This window comes from Peromyscus eremicus, chromosome 15, assembly GCF_949786415.1.
Source record: "Peromyscus eremicus chromosome 15, PerEre_H2_v1, whole genome shotgun sequence".
Lineage (NCBI taxonomy): Eukaryota > Metazoa > Chordata > Mammalia > Rodentia > Cricetidae > Peromyscus > Peromyscus eremicus.
In genome coordinates, this window is record NC_081431.1 from 73,066,325 (window position 1) to 73,085,031 (window position 18,707).

General features: G+C 50.3%; 1 protein-coding gene across 1 annotated transcript in view; it reads right to left on the reverse strand.

Annotated features, from left to right (window-relative positions):
• Positions 1-4,684: 4,684 nt before the first annotated feature.
• Positions 4,685-18,707, reverse strand: part of Clasp1 (cytoplasmic linker associated protein 1) — a 241,274-nt gene continuing 227,251 nt past the window's right edge. Inside the window, exons 36-38 of the mRNA XM_059280301.1 lie at positions 10,748-10,954; positions 8,888-9,004; positions 4,685-5,438 (exon numbers count right to left, since the gene is read on the reverse strand). Coding sequence (XP_059136284.1) covers positions 5,352-5,438; positions 8,888-9,004; positions 10,748-10,954 — 411 coding nt within the window. The 3' untranslated portion in view covers positions 4,685-5,351. The remainder of the gene's footprint in view (positions 5,439-8,887; positions 9,005-10,747; positions 10,955-18,707) is intronic.

An 18,707-nucleotide genomic window follows, 5' to 3' on the forward strand; every position in this document is an offset into this window, starting at 1 on the left:
ATAAGAGTTTGTATGCATATATGTATGTGCACCACATGCATGCTTGGTGCCCTGAAAGTCAGAAGTGGGCATGTGATCCCCTGGAACTGGAGTTATTGATGACTGTGAGCTACTCAGTGGCTGCTGGGAATTGAATTCAGGTCTTCTGAAAGAGGAGCAAGTATTCTTAACTGCTGACAGTTATTTCTCCAGCCCCTTGCCTACATTTAAAAATGTGTGTGTGTGTGTGTGTGTGTGTGTGTGTGTGTGTGTGTGTCTGTCTGTCTGTCTGTGTGTGGGTGGGTGTGTCTTTGTCTGTGTCTGTCTTTCTCTCCTGTCACCTCTCTCTGTGAAGGTCAGATGATGACTTTCAAGAGTTCTCGCCTTCCACGCTGTAGGTCCCAGGCTTTGTGGCAAACCCCTTCATTGGCTGAGTCATCTCATCAGCCCTAATTACAATCTTTTTAAAAAGCATCAAATACCTCACAAAGGATGTTGAGTGCCCAGTCACCCTTACTGCTAATGTGAAGATGTCATAAGCATGAAGGGACTTCAAGCCAGAGATTCTCATCTTGAGACCCTTAGCAGTTTCAGGGGGTTCAGACCCCTTCCACGACTTCCTTCAAAGCTAAGTAGAAAGCTATAAGTTCAACCCCCAGAGCCGAGAATAGCTAGGGGATCTGTCCCCGCTCCGGGTCTGCCATCCTCCTAGAACCATCTCTGCTTGGCTGCCTCCTGGAAAAGGAGTCGCAATGGTGCTGGGCTTAGAGCACCAGAGAACACCGAGTCCATCCTTCCTCTCTCAGGGTTTTTCCATACTTGCTAATGAGTAATGGAACTCGAGTATGCAGGGAGGGGTGTGGGTGACATCACCAGCCTGTGTACTCCGGTCCATGGAGGGAGCAGAGCAGGCGACCAACTGCCAAGAGTTGCTTGACTTGACATCACCTCTAAGTTCCCACAGCACTTCTGCCAAATGGTTCCTGTCTTGATCTCTGAGATGGGTGCTTACTACATAGCCTAGGCTGGACTTGAACTCACAATTCTACCCCAGTCTCTCAAAACTAAGCCCTCAACATCCTTTGTGAGACTCCAGGACCGGGGTCTATCCAGGTGTTATTCAGCCTTATAAAAGGAGGGAATCGTGACACTTGCTTTACCACGGGGGAATTGTGAGGACATTATGACCCATCAAAAAAATTAGGACAGTCATAAAAAGGTGAAATGCTGTGTTTGACTATTTCTGTGAGTTATGTAATGTAGAAGTTACACTCAGAGACAGGGGTCACCAGGCAATAAAGCACCTGAGTTTGTTCCCAGGACGCACATTAAAAAGTCAAACACAGTGCTGTGGACTTGTAATCCTAATGCAGGAGAAATGGAGACAGGAAATAGAGATGCCCGGGACTCTCTGGCCAGCCAGCCTAGCCTACTTGGTAAAATTCTAATCAGTGAGAGAGAGATCCTGTCTCGAAAAGAAAAACCAAAGTGGACAGCACGTGAAGACCACCAGCTGAGTCTGTCCTCTGGCCGGCACGTACACCACACACACACACACACACACACACCAAGATGGCACGTTACCTTCTTAACAATGATCTTAGAAATCAAGAAATACACTTTAAAAGGCTTCAGGGAGGATGTGGAGCCACCACAATGTGTCCTCTCTCCTAAGGCTGGTGCCCAGCAGCCAGGGCCAGGCCCTACTCTAGGTCAAGAGCTGCAGAGCCGATATAGTATAGGACAGCACTGGCCCGCATCAGGTCTGGTCTGGTCTTGGAGCCAGGGTCAGTTTCCTCCCTGCTTCAAACTCTTCTAGAAGAGAGTGGTGCTGCTTGGCTGAGAAAACGGGGTTCAGACAAGCACTTGCTCCTGCAGCGGCTCTGGAGAACGGCTAGCAACTCATATCCCATGTACCCCCTTTCTGTCTCATCACACAGCAGGGGCTCACGGGAGACACTGGATGGAGGAGGGGTTTCCCCGACAGTTGGACCTCTCTTAATTTGGAGACAGGGTCTCTCTATGTAGCCCTGGCTGTCTTGGCACTCACTATGTAGACGAGGCTGGCCTCTGCCTCCCAAGTGCTAGATTAAAGGCATGCATCATCATCATCATCATCATCTGGTTTTTCAAGACAGGGTTTCTGTGTGTAGCCCTGGCTGTCCTGGAACTCACTTTGTAGACCAGGCTAGCCTTGAACTCACAGATTCACCTGGCTCTAACTCCCAAATTCTGGGATTAAAGGCATGCACCACCACCACCTGGCTTTTTTTTTTTTTTTTAGATAGGGTCTGCCTATGTACTGTGGCTAGCATAGAACCCACTATGTAGACCAAGCTGTAGACCCTGCCTCCTGAGTGCTGGGATCAAAGGTGTGTAGCATCAAGCCAGACCTTAGTGTTTTGTGTTTTGTGGACAGTTTGTGGCTCTCCTGGAACTCACTTTGTGGCTCAGTATGGCCTTCAATTCACACAGAGAAAACCTCCCAGAGTGCTGGGATTAAAGGCATGCCTGGCCTTTGTTCCTTTTTTAAATCTATTATTATTATTATTGTATGAATATGGTGGGGAGGAGATTCATACTGTGGCCCTCATGCGCAGGCAAGAGGACAGCTTGAGGGAGTTAGCTCTTTCCTACATTTATGTGGGTTCAGGGATCAAACTCAGCTTGTCAGGACCACAAAGCAAGTCCCGTTACTGGCTGAGCTACTTGGCCCTCTCAGGTTTGACCCTTTAATGTCACAAAGAGGCGTGTTCTCATTGTCTTTGTAAACACAGCAGGATGATGACAATCTGGCAAGAAACTGCAGGTCACCTGAAGGTTCAGACAGTACCACACACACAATTTCAACTGAATTGTCTCTCATATTCCACGACAAACTCGTTTTTTTTTTTTTTTTTAATTTTCTTTTTTAGCAAATCCTAGCACATTATTAACAACAACAAAAAAAATCTGTACATTTGCCATGATACACTTGGAAGGTGAAACAAATAAGATATAAATACAGATATGGATGTAACATGAAAAAGCCCCAAAAAAACCCAAAACAAACAACACCCAATCTGGGGGCGCAGGGACCATGCGTGTGAACTATTTTGGTGGCTGATTGTTTTCAGAGCATTTATTTCTTCTGAACATTGTTAGCAGAGTCCTGGTTGGGGGGGTCTACGAAGTTCTAATTTGCTGTCTTTTAAAGTGTGAGTTTCCGTAAGGGTGGCAGAGAAAGAAACAGAAGATGTCTGAGACAAACCTGGGGCGTCACCTGCACAGGTGTGGGAAAACTAGTAGTGAGCCGTAGAGAAGGCGAGCCCAGGCCACCTGTGGGCACCAGGGCCACACCGCACACGAGTGTCCAGGAGAGGGAAGGGCGGCTTGCCAGGAAGCGGGAAGTCAGAGGAGCAGTCCCCCTGGACACAGGGTAGGGGGTTTCAAGGCCCTGGATAGTCAGATAGATGAGTAGGCAAACAGTTCTGGGTGCTGTGAAGAGTCCTTCAGGGTCTAGGTGCTTTGAACAGAGTCCTTTGGGAGGTGAGGCAAGGCAAGGCAGCTGTAGCTGTCAGGGTTCCGAGAGGGGCGCAGTCGCCCTCCGTGAGGTGGTGGCGGCGGCATGCGAGTCTCCTCAGCATTGTGGGCAGCAGTCTCCAGATGGAGCCCAAGAGACCTGTGAAATGATTGTATTCTCTCTACTCAGGTTGAAGAGGGCATGTGACATTCGAGGCTAGCCCTTTGTGAGGAAATCAGGCAATATTCTGGAACTGTCTGGTTATGGTGGGGGCCATGGTGACCCTCTGTGGGGCAGAGAACTCCATAGAAGGGTCTTTCTAACTGCATCAGGCATAAGAGAACTCCTAAGTAACCTGGTCAGCTCACACAGTTCTACAGGGCAGTGGCTACAACATGGAGGGACCCTAGTGGAGGGTGAGAAGGAATCTCATTAATGAACTCTTAACAGATTGGATTTTTCATTTTTTAACCAAAAGTAAGGTCTGGTCCTGCTATATTTTGATTCTAGGCCAGTCAATAACAGCAAATCCCTTAAAATGCACCCCTGAGTTCTCCAAACAGCAGCAGTGGGGCAGTTACATGTGTGAGCCACTCATCACACACACACACACACACACACACACACACACACACATATCATTAGGGGCCTTCATTTTCAGTGTATTTCCAAATACAGCATAGGTCTTTTTGATTGTTTGAGACAGAGTCTCTACATAGCCCCGGCTGTCCTGGAACTGACCAGGCTGGCCTAGAATTCAGAGATCCACCTGCCTTTGCCTCCCAAGTACTGGGATTAAAGGTGTGTGCCACCAATGGCCAACCCAATCATCTGGAAGGTCAGAGAAGCAGTGCTAGAATCGGGGCTAAGAAGCCAAGTGCCCAACCTCTCATCTCCGGTAGTTGAAGTGGGCTCTGTACTGGAAGAGTGCATGCTTTGCTAAAATAAACACCCCTAAAGAGTCTTTTGCTGGGCATGTGGCCCCTATCTATAAACCCCAGTATTTGGGAGGCTAGAGGCAGGAGGATATCAAATTCAAGGCCAGCCTAGGAAAGTTTGCATGATTGCATTAAGAATTGTCATTTGGCTTAAAAATTTTATTCAGAATCTGTTTAGCCAGACTCGACCTTAGTTGCTACGTCAAAAGACCTTCAGGAGGTGAGGCCAGTGACTCCCTGGGAGGTAACACAATGCGAGCCTGTCTCCAATCTTGGCGTTTTGCAGTCACCTTTTATTTAATGCAACCATGAGAACAGCAGTGGCATTGCTGATTCCATCCCCAGGTGCTCCTGTCTCCCCGAGAAGCCAACCCCACTTGTTTGTCCTGAGGCCACATCCAGGGGGTTGTCCTTGCCTTGCCCAGACTGCAGTCCCACTTTGACAAGGTCTCTTAAGACAAAACCTAAAGACACACACAGCCTTTCTCAGCGTCAGGTGGAAAACAGGTGGGGCTCTTGTCCCGTCTGACCACACTCTAAGAACAGAAGCATAAAGAACACACAGCAACACCCCAAACCACCCCCAAGTCCATATGGACTGAAAAAATATGCTACTGTGTACCAAGCACTGGCTGGAGAGCTCTGGTTTCTAAGAACTGTACCCTCCATGGTTTGGTGATGTCAGCAGGCGGTGCAAGACACGTGTAAGTATGGCTCTTCATTTCTCAGTCCTTTTGTTTCTAGGGAGACTGTATAACAGACAGGCCTTGCTTCCGTTACATTCAATACCAGCAAAATTCTACACAAAAGCTGGAAGGGACCAAAATACTGATTGTAATAAATTATGTGCGGCCTCCTCGAATGCACTGGGCAGCTGATGGGGCTTCTCCGAGGCACCCCCAATGTGTGTTCTGCACAGACTGGCACAGCCACTAGCTGTGTGTGGACACGTCAGAGGAGGAGCTGCTGTTGCTGTTGGTGGTCTGGGCCCTCTTTATGTATAAGTTCAGCAACTTCATCTGCAGAGAGAAAACGAAGACGAGTGAGCAGGGGAATCAGCAAGAAGGCGGCTGGTTGGCAGTCCGGTGCCTGGAGACAGTCGGTACCCAGATGCTCTGGCTGAGTTGCTGTTGACAAGCTCAGGGTCTAGGTACACGGGGAAAACTTAGAGAACAAGTGACATGAAGGCTGGGCTGCCGGGGCTGCTGAGGAAGGCTCATAGGGGCAGGGCCAGCACAGCACAGTGATAAAGACCCAGCTGTTGCTTCCCAGGACCCTCCTACAGACACCCACTGATGCCAGCCACACCTGGGAGTACTGTGGTTGACCCCAGGAAACCTATCATGGCCTTGGTTTTGATTTTCCCCAGCACTGCAAAAAGAAAAAAAGATGAAGTCAAGCTTGGTGTGGTGGCTCATGCCTATGGCAAGAGGACAAGTCTGAAGCTGGTCTGGGCCAGAGAGCCAGACCTTATCTCAAAAATCCCAAAACACTAGGGTCAGTGAGATGGCTCAGCGGAGAAAAGCACTTTTCCCGAGCCTGATGAGCTGAGTTTGATTCTTAGGACTCATACGGTGGAAGGGGAGAGCCAAGTGGCAAGTTGTACTCTGATTTTTACCACATATGTGCCATGTCACATGCAGGACACACACACACACACACACACACACACACACACACACACACACACACACACAGAGCAAAACCTACAAAACCCCCACAAAGCCAAAGCCAACCATGCGGTGCTGGCATAGAGACTTCTGTATGCATGCACCGGGGGAACGGCGCAGACCCTGCAGAAGGACCCCTTCCCATGGATACTTTGACAACGGTGTCAAGACTGCGATGGAAAGAAGATGTTCTACCAACAGTGATGCTGCTGGGAGATGGACAGCTATCTGCAACAGAGTCAAGTTTAACCTTACTTCACACCACAGACCAAAATGAACCCAAACGGAGCCAACTAGGCATCCAACAGCAGAGGGATCATAAAGAAAACGTGGTTCACACACACAGCGGGGTTTGTTCGGCCATAAGGAACAACAGAGCTGTGTTATCTGCACGAAAATGTGTGAACTGGGGCTGACCACATCAAGGGAGTCAGGCCGGTCTCAGAAGGACAGACACTTTTCTCTCCGGTGTGGTTCCTGGAACTCACACGGGAGTATGACATCATGGACACGCAGAAGGACAGTGAGGCGGAGGCAAAGCTGCCTGGGGTGGGGGGACAACAGGGAGAGATAGGATGGAGAGGGGCGGAGTTAAAAAACAGCCCAAGTGAGCCACAAAGCTGAACCTGAGAGATCTACGAGCCTAAAATCTGACACTCACACGCGGGCTGGACAGCAGCTTCCTGACAGTGGATGTGGTAACGGTTTCTGGAGTGGGACCCCAAAGGTCCAAGAAACAAGAAAAAGAGACAAATAAATTTATTCCTTGGAATTAGAAATTGTGTGCACCAAGGCACAAGTAACAGAGCAAGACTCCAACCCATAAGAGAGAAGAGACATGCATTAACCACATATATCGGAAAGGGCTGGGTAATAGTTTTAGGTTAACTCATTTGTAAGCCCAACTTCCTTTATGAATAGGGCCTTGATGGTGGTCACTGTAGTTCAGCCACCTCTGAATCCCCAAGGAGGAGGGGAGGAGAGGAGGTGGGAAGCTGTGTGACTACCACTACCATTTTCATTAACAGTTAAGAAAGCAATCCGAGCCACGGGTAGTGTCGCACACTTTTAATCCCAGCACTCAGGAGTCAGAGGTAGGTGGATCAGAGTTTGAGGCTAGCCTGGTTTACAGAGGTAGTTCCAGGCCAGCCTGGTCTACAGAGTGAGTTTTAGGACAGCCAGGGCTTCACAAAGAAACCTTGTCTCTGGGAAAAAAAAAAAACAAAACAAAACAATCTGATCAGAGTCTTGGCAGGAAGGAGGTGGAAGAGAGTGGAGATTGGGTCAGGTACGGCAAATCTATCCATCAATCTATCTACCTATCTATCATCTATCTACCTACCTACCTACCTACCTACCTACCTACCTACCTACCTACCTGTGTTCTCATGTAACTCAGGCTAGCCTTTAACTCCATCCACCCACCTACCCACCCACCCATCCACCCACCCACCCACCCATCCAGACTCTCATGTAACTCAGGCTAGCCTTTAACCATGTAGCTGAAGATGATCTTGAATTTCTGATCCTTTCGCCTCCACCTGAGCACTGGGATTACAGGTGCAAAGCACCAAACCCGGTTTATCAGCGTGAGGTGGTGCCCAGGGCTTTGTGCACGCTAGGCCAGCACTCCCCAGCCTCATGCTAACTCCCCCACTTGCTTCTCCGGCCTCTTTCCATCGCTCTTCAGAGTATGTCCTCTGGACTAGGCGGTTCTCAACCACAGACAGCTAGCTTCGCTCTCAGGGGACACCTGACCATGTGGAGAGCCATTACAGTTAAAGGGAGAGCCACTGACAGGTAGAGAGTGGCTGGGGTTGTGGGCCATCAAACTTCTGACACTGTACACGTGAGCTTCCATAAGCAAGTGGCCCCCAGGGTCAATGAGGAAAGAGGCCTGGCTAGGACGCCTCCCAGTGTCAAAGCGGCAGCTGAACTGTAAGGAAGCACTGCCCTACAGAGCTCTTCTCAGACAGGGAGCAGGGCCCTCTTAGGAGCGTGCACCCTCGGGCAGGCTCGAGGGAGTGACCATTGGTGCCCCTTAGGGAGTCCTGTCTCGCGGCAGGGCAGAGAGCTGCCCGGATTCCGGGGAAGTGAGGCACTGGTTCTGGTGCTCCCCAGCTGTGCCAAAACAGCAGCCCAACTTGAAACACACTTCACTAGAAAATTCCTCTTACAAAGAGTAGGGCCCTGTGCCCCTGGCTTCTGCTCTCCATTGGCATGCCAAGCGTATGGAACAGTGCCTGAGGTGCAGCAGGCCCAGGGCGAGGATGCTATTCCTACTGATGCCCACAAGGCACTCAACTCAGTCCAGCAATCTGTTCAAGGATGAGGTAATCTTAAAAGAATTTATTGTTGTGTGTGTGTGTAAATGTGCATGCCACAGAATGCACGTGGAGGTTGGATCTCTCCTTCCACCTTTATGTGGGCTCCAGGGATCAAATGCAGGCTGTCAGGGTTCATGGCAAGCACTTTTATCCACGGAACCAACTTGCCCACCCTGAGGTAAATTTCTTTAGTGATTCCATGGGGGATGGGGGCAACCTGGCTCCTGAGCAAGGTTGTCTTCCTTCAGAAAGTTAGGTTGTCTTTTCAAAACCAGTAGGAACGGCCTATGGTGTGTCATTCAGAACCACCTTCCCATGGCTTAACTACATAGCCAGTCATTTTCACCTTAGGGAAAACGCCTTCTGAGAAGTCAGACAGCTAAACACACCCAGTGAAAAGAGCTGCCACCCAGGGGCTCACGATGAGCTGGCGGCCCAGGTGTGGGCAACAGCAGGTAATACTATACATACCTTGCTCCCCGTGAGCTGTGCAAGGTGAGGTTTCAGATCTTCTCCGATTACGGAATAGATTGCCACTAAGCAAAACACGCTGGCCTTCCGTACACTGCTCTCGGTGTTGTCGTAACCCTAGAGAGTCGAAGGGGAACGCAGAGAGGAAGTCAGATCAAAGCTGGGCCTCCCCGTCAGTGCTTCCACAGATGCCCTCGGATCGCAACCCCGGACTTGTCAGTAACAACCACATACATCTCAGACCTGCAGGTGAATCTAGAGAGCTTTTGCCTTGGAGGGTCAAAAGTGACTGGCGCCATGAGTGGCATGCAGGGGCAGGAGGACGTGGGTGCCAGGGGGGCTGCTTTGTTACAAGGTCCTGGCACTCCAGATGGCAAGAGGGAGGAGGAATGGAGAGAAAACCCCTGGGGAGCTGTGGAGAAACAAATGCCTCATCCAGGTTCCTCGGTGGTGGAGCAAACTGCCTGAGCGGAAATGGCTTAAAAGAAAAGAGAGGGCCAGGGGTACAGTTCAGCAGGTGAAGGCATGTTCTGCCAAGCTTGATACCCAGGACTCACAGGGTGAAAGGAGAAAACAGAGTCCTCTCAAACTGTTCTCTGACCAGCATGTGCGCGCGCACACACACACACACTCACACTTTAAAAAAAAAATACAACTAGCTATTCCTAAAAGCAAGATTTCTCTACGGTCCAGGGACTGCAGGGACTTCCTGTGTCCCTCATGTCCCACCTAAAATGAGGGCCGTGTGCTCTGCTACAGATAGCCTTGGCAACTGCACCGCCTCTGTGTCTTTCCTCCATCTTGGATAATCTAGTCTTCAACAGTAAGTCCAAACAAACCCTTACAAACGGCAACCAGCAGCATGCATGAAACGGGAAGCTAGTTTCTCTACCTCTCTCCACTGATGCCTGCTTTGTGTCCTGACACAGCACAGGACACTGTCACCTGCAGCTGCTGTGTGACCCCCCATGTCTCATAGAGGGCAGGAGAGCCCCACCAAGCACAGACACAGGACAGCAAAGTATGTATGATGTATACTCCATTCGCCCCTTTGGCCTAGGGCTGGTCCACAGGAGGTCTGCAACAGGCGTTTGTTGAAGCAATGAACAGCATATGTTTACACTAAACAGAAGGCTCATTCCTTGAACCACGGGGGCTGATTTGGGCTATCAATTATCTTCTGCTGCACATAGAAGCAGGTGGGCTACGAAGATATGCTTGTGCAAGCCTGGGCCTGTCAACATCCTGTCACAGGGGTAAGAGAAGGGCCCACGAGGGACCCCTCATCCAATGGTTAACGGTTGCTGGGGAAGGGAGAGACAGTTTCTTCAGTGGCGCAGCACTTCCTGTGGATAACCCCTCACACTCCCGTAAGCCACCCTTATGAAATGCACCAGGTTGTCAAGGAATATACCTAGATCTCTAGACTAGCCACCAGTGGCCGTGTGTTCTTGGGGTCCTCTGCCTCTTTAACAAAGGACACCGGTGGACTATGACTAAAAGGACTTGACTAGATCTTAATTATTAAAACGAGCATCAGCTAGAGAATACTCTCTGGTATAGAACCTGAGCTTTTCAAATCAAACAACCAACAAAAAGTAAGTAAGTAAAGCCATGAAAGCGGAAGAGGGAAGGGAAGGGAAGGGATCCTCAGGAGAGGGATGGAGACTGCAGTGGGGGACAGACAGGACAGAATGCACAGAAGGAAAAGGCCACAATGAAACTCGTTATCAATAACACGCTAACAAAACACTTTAAACAGAAGAGTTGCAGGTCCCAAGGACAGGGTCATCACTTGTGGCTTCCAGCCTGTCCCCCTGGGCGTGCAGCAGCCCGAGTCGACCCTCAACAGCAGCGTACCTGCAGCAGGCCTGGTATGATGTCGACAAGGAGCTGCAGCAAGGACTCCTTGGTGATCCTCTCTACCACTTTCGTCTGCATCTTGATGGCGGCCAGGTTGATGGGGTAGTCGGCCGTCTGGATGATTGGGCACAGCACTTTGATGCACTGCTCCGGGTGGATGGAGCTGGCTAGCGTGGATGCAGCTTCCTCAGCAGCTCTTACCACCTGAAAGAAGACCACAGAGTTGAGTGGAGCCTGCCTCGAGTGTTTTGAAAAGGACCAGTACCACTCCTTCCTGGCTCCAGGAGGATAAATGACCTTTATGACAATGACCCACCTCCTCCAAAACTGCTGAGGAAAATTAAAAGCAACCTGGGTTGTGTGGGACAAGGAAGTACAGGCCTGGGGGTTGGGGCCAAAACTTGGGCACAGTGGTCTCCACGTGTGTCCCCTGCTCACACAGCAGTAGCTGCACCTGTATTTAGAGCTGCACCTACCACCTTGAGATCTCCTTAGTAACATGGCTTCTCAGCCTCACTGTGGTAAAGAATCTCTGCCCTGGAAGATTAGGACCTGAAAGTAAACACTTTCCAAGGGTCAACGGGACCCTCTGACACAAAGCCTGGAGAAAACCAGTGTCTTCTATACTGATGTCCTCTGGGAGGGACTGGCTCCAGGAGAAGGCTGTTTTCCTAGGGAATCTCTTGTGGGAAGCCGGTGTCCAGGAATCTGTGCCCAGGACACTCTTTACTTTGTATCTTTAATTTTTAATTAGCTAATTAATTATATCCATCATTCTATTTGAGAAAAAGTCAGATTGGGCTTTAACTCATTATACAGCTGAGGATGACCTTGAACTTCTGATCTTCCTGCCTCTACCTCCCAAGTGCTGGGGTTCCAAGTATGCACCATCAGCCCAGTTCATGCCGTTTTGGAGATGGAGCCCAGGACTGCATTGAGGCAAACACTCCAACTGAGTGAACTACACTCTCAGCTCTCCCCTTGCACTTTTTAGGAAGTGCATAAAATGCCTGCCACACGGCTGAAGGAGCAGCTCTGGTCTCTGGAGCCACAGACAATCCTCCTTTATGAAGAGGAGGGAAGAGTGCCGAGGCTGTGGTGGAAAGAACTGGAAAGCACTTACTGTGCTGCATGGACACACATCTCAGCCACGCCCCTTGTAAGAACTAGTATTCTACTTCCTCATCTGTAAAATGGGGACATCTCACACAAGGCAGGGCAACAGCACAGATACAGCAGACCTTCATACGCACCTTAGGTAAACGGTACGTAAACAAGGACAGCAGGCCGCACAGGCAAGCACTTTCCTAGGGAGTACAATGAGAATCTACGGCTCTCCCGAGCCCAGCCCTGAACTGCACAATCACCCACAACTTTCCTCTCTGCAGCTAATTCTTCAGTCCAATCTTCACATAATAACAAAGCAAGCCAACAACCCAAAGCGTTGGTCATCCTCACCCTTGCAATAAAATGTTTATATATATTTGTCATTGCTGCTGTTGGGAGCAGGCATGGACACGCTACGTATGCATATGAAGGTCACAGGACAACTCAGGTCAGTCGGCCCTTTTACCTGCTGGACTATCCTGCCAACCATGATTGATTTTTTGTTTGTTTGTTTGAGACAGGGTCTCTCTATATAGCCTGTCCTGGAACTCCCTCTGTAGACCAGGATGGCCTTGAACTCACAGAGATCCACCTGCTTCTGCCTCCCAAGTGCAGGGATTAAAAGTGTGCAGTTGAGAAATCTATAGCCTTTTAAAATATATTTTAAAAGTTACTTTTACTTATGCACATGTCTGTGTGGTTATGTTCACATGAAAGCCCACGGAGGCCAGAGCTGTCTGATGCACAGTCCTTTGCAAGGGCAGGAAGCACTCTTAGCCTCTGAGCATCTCTCCAGTCCATCCTGCTGCCTTTCTTTTCAGCTCAGAAGTTCTGTCCACTCTTGCTGGCCCACCATCCTTACAAGTGACTGGCCCTGGAAACAGCATTTGAACCACCTGGGAAGTCACACAGTAGACCAGGGTGGGGTAGATGTGCGCAGACAGGCCACTTGGGCCAGGCCAGATTTGGGCTCTGAGGCCACACATACAGATTTTGGTCACTCTGGGGCCTTGAATTAGATGCTGCCTACCACCTGATCCCCACAATCCCCTCTGTAGAAGGGGCAGGGCCAGACTTCTGGGATCCCCATCAATGGTTGGATTTTGCCTTCTCTGCAAACAGTGCTCTGTTAGGAGCGTGTCTGATCAGTCCCTGGGTAGGTTCCGCTCCACAGAGCTGTCAAGGGAAATCCTTCTGAGTTACCATAGTCATAGCCATGGCCACTTTATTTAATATATTCAGGACTGGCCATGTTAGTGGTGGGATTTTCATCATGAAGTTCCCCATGGGAGTTAGCTACTCACACCCAGTATGTGAGGTCCATCACTATAAAAATGCTCAGGTGGGGTGGGGGGCATCCAGTTAGTAAAGTGCACGTTGTGAAAGCATGAGGACCTGAGTTTGACTCCCAGCACCCACGCAGAACAGCCAGGTAAGGTGGCACACACTTGGAATCTCGGTGCTGGGAGTCAAAGGGATTGCTGGGGTTGTTGTGACAAGCCTTGCTGAACTGGGGAGCTCTATGCCAGTGACATCGTGTCTCAAAGGAAAGGATAGATGGCATCTGAGGATCGACCCTTGAAGCTGACCTCTAGTGTCTACACACACACACACACACACACACACACACACACACACACACACCCCTTGGTGGCAATGCACAAAATGGCTCATGCCCCTTAGAGTGGTCTGCTTCCAGGATCTTTTTTTTTTTTTCCCTTCTTTATGCTTTTTACTTTGAAAAGTTGCCACTAACATTAACCTTCCTGGAAGGAGACATTGATAGAAATCTACCTGAAGTGTCTTGTGAGGTCAGAGAAGTGGCAGTTCCTGGGAGGGAGTGGGCAGAGAGCCACCCCTGAGCAGCAGCCCTGCCACGGGGGTGGAGTGCTGTGCACAGTGCTAATGTTGCTATAATCATTGCCATGGTCACTGCTGTTTCTGCCCACCGCCCCAGACTGGCTGGTCCAGGACATGCATTACCCCTCACACAGGGCTCACATGAGTGTCCTGCCCCTCCTTGACCAGCCCACACCACACCAGAGCGTGCGTGCTTTTGATCCTGGTGACACTTTCTTGTAGAATTCTTTCCAACCAGGCACAGCTGGGACCCTCGCAGGTGTCTGGCTCTGACTAGCGGGCTAAGTCACTCTCTTGTCCCCAGTTCTCTGCTTAGGAACATGTCCCTGCTCAAGAAGGACCTTCCTCTCTGAATTCTCTTGGTGGCTGTTGTACTCCTCGCTGTGGACTTGGAAGTCCGTGGCTGCTCATTCTCACATCCTTCCTGTCAGGCTGTGTCTTTCACCCAGGCCTGAGCAGTTGCTTCCTAGGTGTGGGAACTGAGCTCCAGCATCCAGTCTGGTAGGAGAGACCTGTCCGTGCCTTCATGGTGCAGGGAAGCGTAAGGGTGGTTAGTCTGGAGGGGCTGTGTCAGGATGTGAAAGCCCAGAGACAAGCTCCTGAGGGCTCTCTTCTGTGTGGCAGGGTGGGGCTAGGAGGAGGCTGGTAAGGGATGGGAAGCGGCAAAGATATTCTCGGGTGTCCTGAAAGCTGTGTGGCCCCTTGTTCCAGAAATCTGGCAGAGGGGGTGAGTGGTGTGGTAGATAGACCTCAGCTGTCAAGATACTTATTCAGTCAAGAGTCTCAACTGTCTCAGACTCTATGTTGGGATTAAAAACTCCCTACGTTCAGCTGTGTGAAACATGCCATAGCTGGAATCCAGGTGTAGTGACCTGGCATCTGTTAGTTAATACTGGGAACCTGACAGGTCTAGAAACATCTAGGCTATAAATCTCCGGGCACATCTGTGAGTCTGTGAGTTTCTAGGCTGGGTTAACTGAGACAGGAAGACCCACTCTAAATGTGGGCAGCACCATCCCCTGGCCTGGGGTCCTGGACTGAGTAAAGAGGAGGACGTGAGCTGAGCCCAGCGTGCATCTGTTTGATTCCTGACAGCAGATGTGGTGTGACCCCCTCCCTCCCTCCCTCCCGCTCCTGCCGCCATGCCGTCCCTGCCATGATGGACTGCATCCTGCAAACTGTGAGCTGAGCTAAATCCTTCCTCCCTTAAGTTCTTTCTCTCAGAGCAACAAGAAAAGCAACCAACACACATCTGAAAAACTGACCTGGAGCTACTGGGTGCTAGAGAGCACAGCTCAGGCCTCCTCCTGTCTCCCTTCTGTCCAAATACCAAAGGACATGTGCCACATCCAGTACCCTGAGTGGGAAACACGGTCCAGGGCTAGAGCAAGACAGGGTTACCCTTTCCCCAGACCTCTAAAATATCAACCTGTGGCGGGGGCCGGGTCTTCAGTGAGGTCTGGCTCCTTCCTGGCCAGCGGCCGCCCCACCCCCTGTACACTCCTATCTGTCCCTTATATCCCTTACCCAACTGGGCAAGTCATCTTTTAAGACTCATGACTCAGGAGAAGCCTGCGAGGCTGTGCAATCTCCTTGCGGACACGTCCTATTAGACAAAGGGCTCCCGAAGGCGAGATCCCGTCTCTGCCATCTCTCTGCACTCCAGGCTGGGTCCAAAGTCCAGTGTACACACAGCAGTCAGTATGTTTGCCATAGTCATCTTGCTGTGCTATCATGTTTTTCTCCCCACAGTATACAAGTCAGCTCAGGTGCAGTCACCTCTGACTGTGTTTAGCCCAGAACACGGGAAGCAAGCAGGACACAAGCCTATTTTCAGTGGCTGTAAGGAAATAAGTCACAGAACCTCCGAGCGGTGGACTGGAGATGGCTCAAGTGGTTAAAGGAGCCTGCTGCTAAGACTAATGCCCTGACTCCAACCCCAGGGACCCACACGGCGGAGGGCAAGAACTGACTCCTGAAGCTGTCCTTCGATCTCTACGACAGGTGCATGATGGCACACATGCTACCACACATCACATAGACATACAATACACACACAGACACAAACACAGACACACACACATACACCACTGACGCGTGGCAGGTAGAACCGAAGATCTCACCAGGAGCAAAGAGCAGGACAAACAACGACTTGAGGACAGAGTAAAAGTCAGGCCCCAGCCAGTCAGTCCCAGGAGAAGCCAGCCAACCCCCTCTGGTGCCTCACAGTGAGAAGACTGTCTCTCATGCTATTGCTGTACAGGTTCAAGGGAACAGCTGTCCAGTGACTGCTGGGAAAACACCCTTTCAGGTCTGCGCAAGTGAGCCCAGCCCCAGCGGTGTCCCCTTGGGACATGCAGGGATTCTAGAGGTGTGGGCATGAAGCACTTCAACAAGTACATTGATGTGCGTGCACTTCTGAGAACATCTGCAAATACACTGCTGGGGACTGCACATCAGGATGAGCAGCTGAAGGCCTCTCTTTCCCCCAGGGTGAGAGAAAGTTCCCCAAGACAGACACCGGTTTTGGCAGGCTGCCTGTATCAGGGTGAACTTTAGGTTCTGCCCTATGTTCTCTGTAACATAAGAAGTGAGATTATAATGTAAGCAAATAGAGAACAAAAGTAAACACAAGTAACAGAAGGAAAGGAAGCAACATGCTCAACAGACAAGGTGGCTGCCAGTGCCGCTGAGGGTGTTTTAAAAAGTGTGTGTGTGTGTGTGTGCGCGCGCGTGTGTGTGTGTGTGTGTGTGTGTGTGTGTGTGTGTGTGTGTGTGTGTAGGGGGGCGGGGGAAGACATGTAGGGTCAGCAGGAGCAAGCTCACATCTACATTTGCTTAGAAACGCAGGAACTCTTCCTCTCCATCGTTAAGGATTAAGTGTCTAGCTAGAAAAAGGCAACTGTCCCATGTAGCTGTGTGTACAATGAGGTCCAGCTTTACGGCCCAGGCTGGCCTTGATCTCTTGATCCTCCTGCACACTAGCTGTTTAAGGAAATGGGATCATGACTCAAAATACTGATGAATGTTTGCTTAAAGATTAGGTTTCTTAATTTTAAGGCACAGAAGTTCTCGACATTTGGACTGCGTGTTTGGAGTGCACCAAGTTTGATTTGGCTCTGTCTCAGATGCATCGGAACAACTGAGAGCATTAAAAAAAAAAAAAAAAGCAGACATCCAAAAACAATGATGGCAAGAATCCAAGAGCTCTTCCCCAGGGCACCTGGAGTTGAGCTCCTGGAGCATTTGGAAGCTAAAGAGATGCCGATGCCACCTTCTGGGATTGGCCAGAAAGCCTCACAGCCAACATGGAGTCTTGGTGTCCATTAGAAAAAGGAGGGAACAGGGTGTGGTCACACATGTTTTAATCCCAGCACTCAAGAGGCAGAGGCAGACAAATCTCTGAGTTTGAGGCCAGCCTGGGCTACACACAGAGCTCCAGTTCAGTCAGGGATACATAGAGATACCCTGTCAATAAATAATAATAATAATACAATCATGAAAGACTCATGTGGCAAAATGGCACAGGCAGGAGCTGGGGCTTAGCGTGGAGGGCAACTGTAGGTCAACTCTGTCAACAGAGTGCCATCTAGCCATGCCGAGACCAAGAGGGAGAAACAAAGAAAACTCAGGCTCTGGAGGCTCCAGCCTGGAGCTAATTCTGTTACCAAGCAGCCGGCAGATGCTGAGGTAAAATCCTTCCCATGTCCATGCCTGTTTTTCTCACCAGGAAAGCTACGTAGTAAGGACTGAAGGGAGAACTGTGAATTGAATTACTTTGGACTGTATAATCTTATCATTCATCACAACCCGATGGGTGTTTTTCCCTGAAAAAACATACACATACAAAAGGCTTCAAAAACCCTCAGGAGAGAGGCAAAGCGAGATCAGTGTACTCATGACCAGTGAGGCGGCACAGTGGCTAATGGTCTGACTGCCAAACTTGATGACCTGACTTTGCTCCTGGGACCCTCTTGGGGTCCAGAGAGAGAAATGACTCCCACACATTGTCCTCTGACCTCTAATGGTCACATGCCCCACCTCACATTCACACTAACTATAATAATAAACAAGACACCCACCTACTCACTGGGCAGACCGGGGTCAGCAGGGGTAATGTGCGGAATGGGGGGGCCGAGGAGGTAGGGTGGGGAGTGGCAGGGTGTAGGCCCAGCCCGGAAGTGCTGCACAGTGAAGTGATGAGAAGCGGAGCCCCTCTCTGCATTGGCTAACTCCACTGTCCATCTCTGAGAGCTTACAGTGCCTCCCAGCCCAGTGCAAGCACAAACAGAACAGACCGAGAGCGGCAGCTGCTCCGGGATACAAGTCATCTTCCCATAATTTAAACAGAGGTCTCTTGGATCTAGTCAATGAAATGCAGTTAAATTACATTTTCCTTTATTGTGTGTCACACACAAAGTAAGTAAATAAACAAATGTAATAACCGTTCTTTTATTTTCTTTTAAATTAGCATACTTTCTTCAACAGGAGAGGTAAGGGGGACAGACGTCCAGTTTTCCTTGGGACTAGCCGCCTCACCTCACATCACCAATATGAGCCCCACGGAGAGGGACACAAGGCACTCCTCTCCCCACGTCACAGCCCCAGACATCAGAGTGCCGTGGAGACTCCTCCAGTGGCAGCCTGAGCAGTGTGCAAACCCCCTCACCATCCAACAGCAGCTGCCTTCCGAAGCCGTGCATCAAGGGCACGTGGCACGGCCCCAAGGGTCAGTGAAGACTTACTCTGTCCCAACAGCAGCAGCAGCAGAGGCGCCGCCGCCTGGGCCTGGCCCATATGACAGTCCTGGAGGTGGACAAGGTATGTCCCCACGGAAGCTGCACGGGCTGTGTGCCCAGGAGCACTCCTGGGATTCAGCCTGGGTGTCCTTCTGTCTGCACATCCCAGTCTTTCTCCCTCTCCCTCCTTCCTGCTGTCCAGGCTGTCTACCCTGACCGACTAGCCAGGTCCACTAGACACAAGTCCCCAG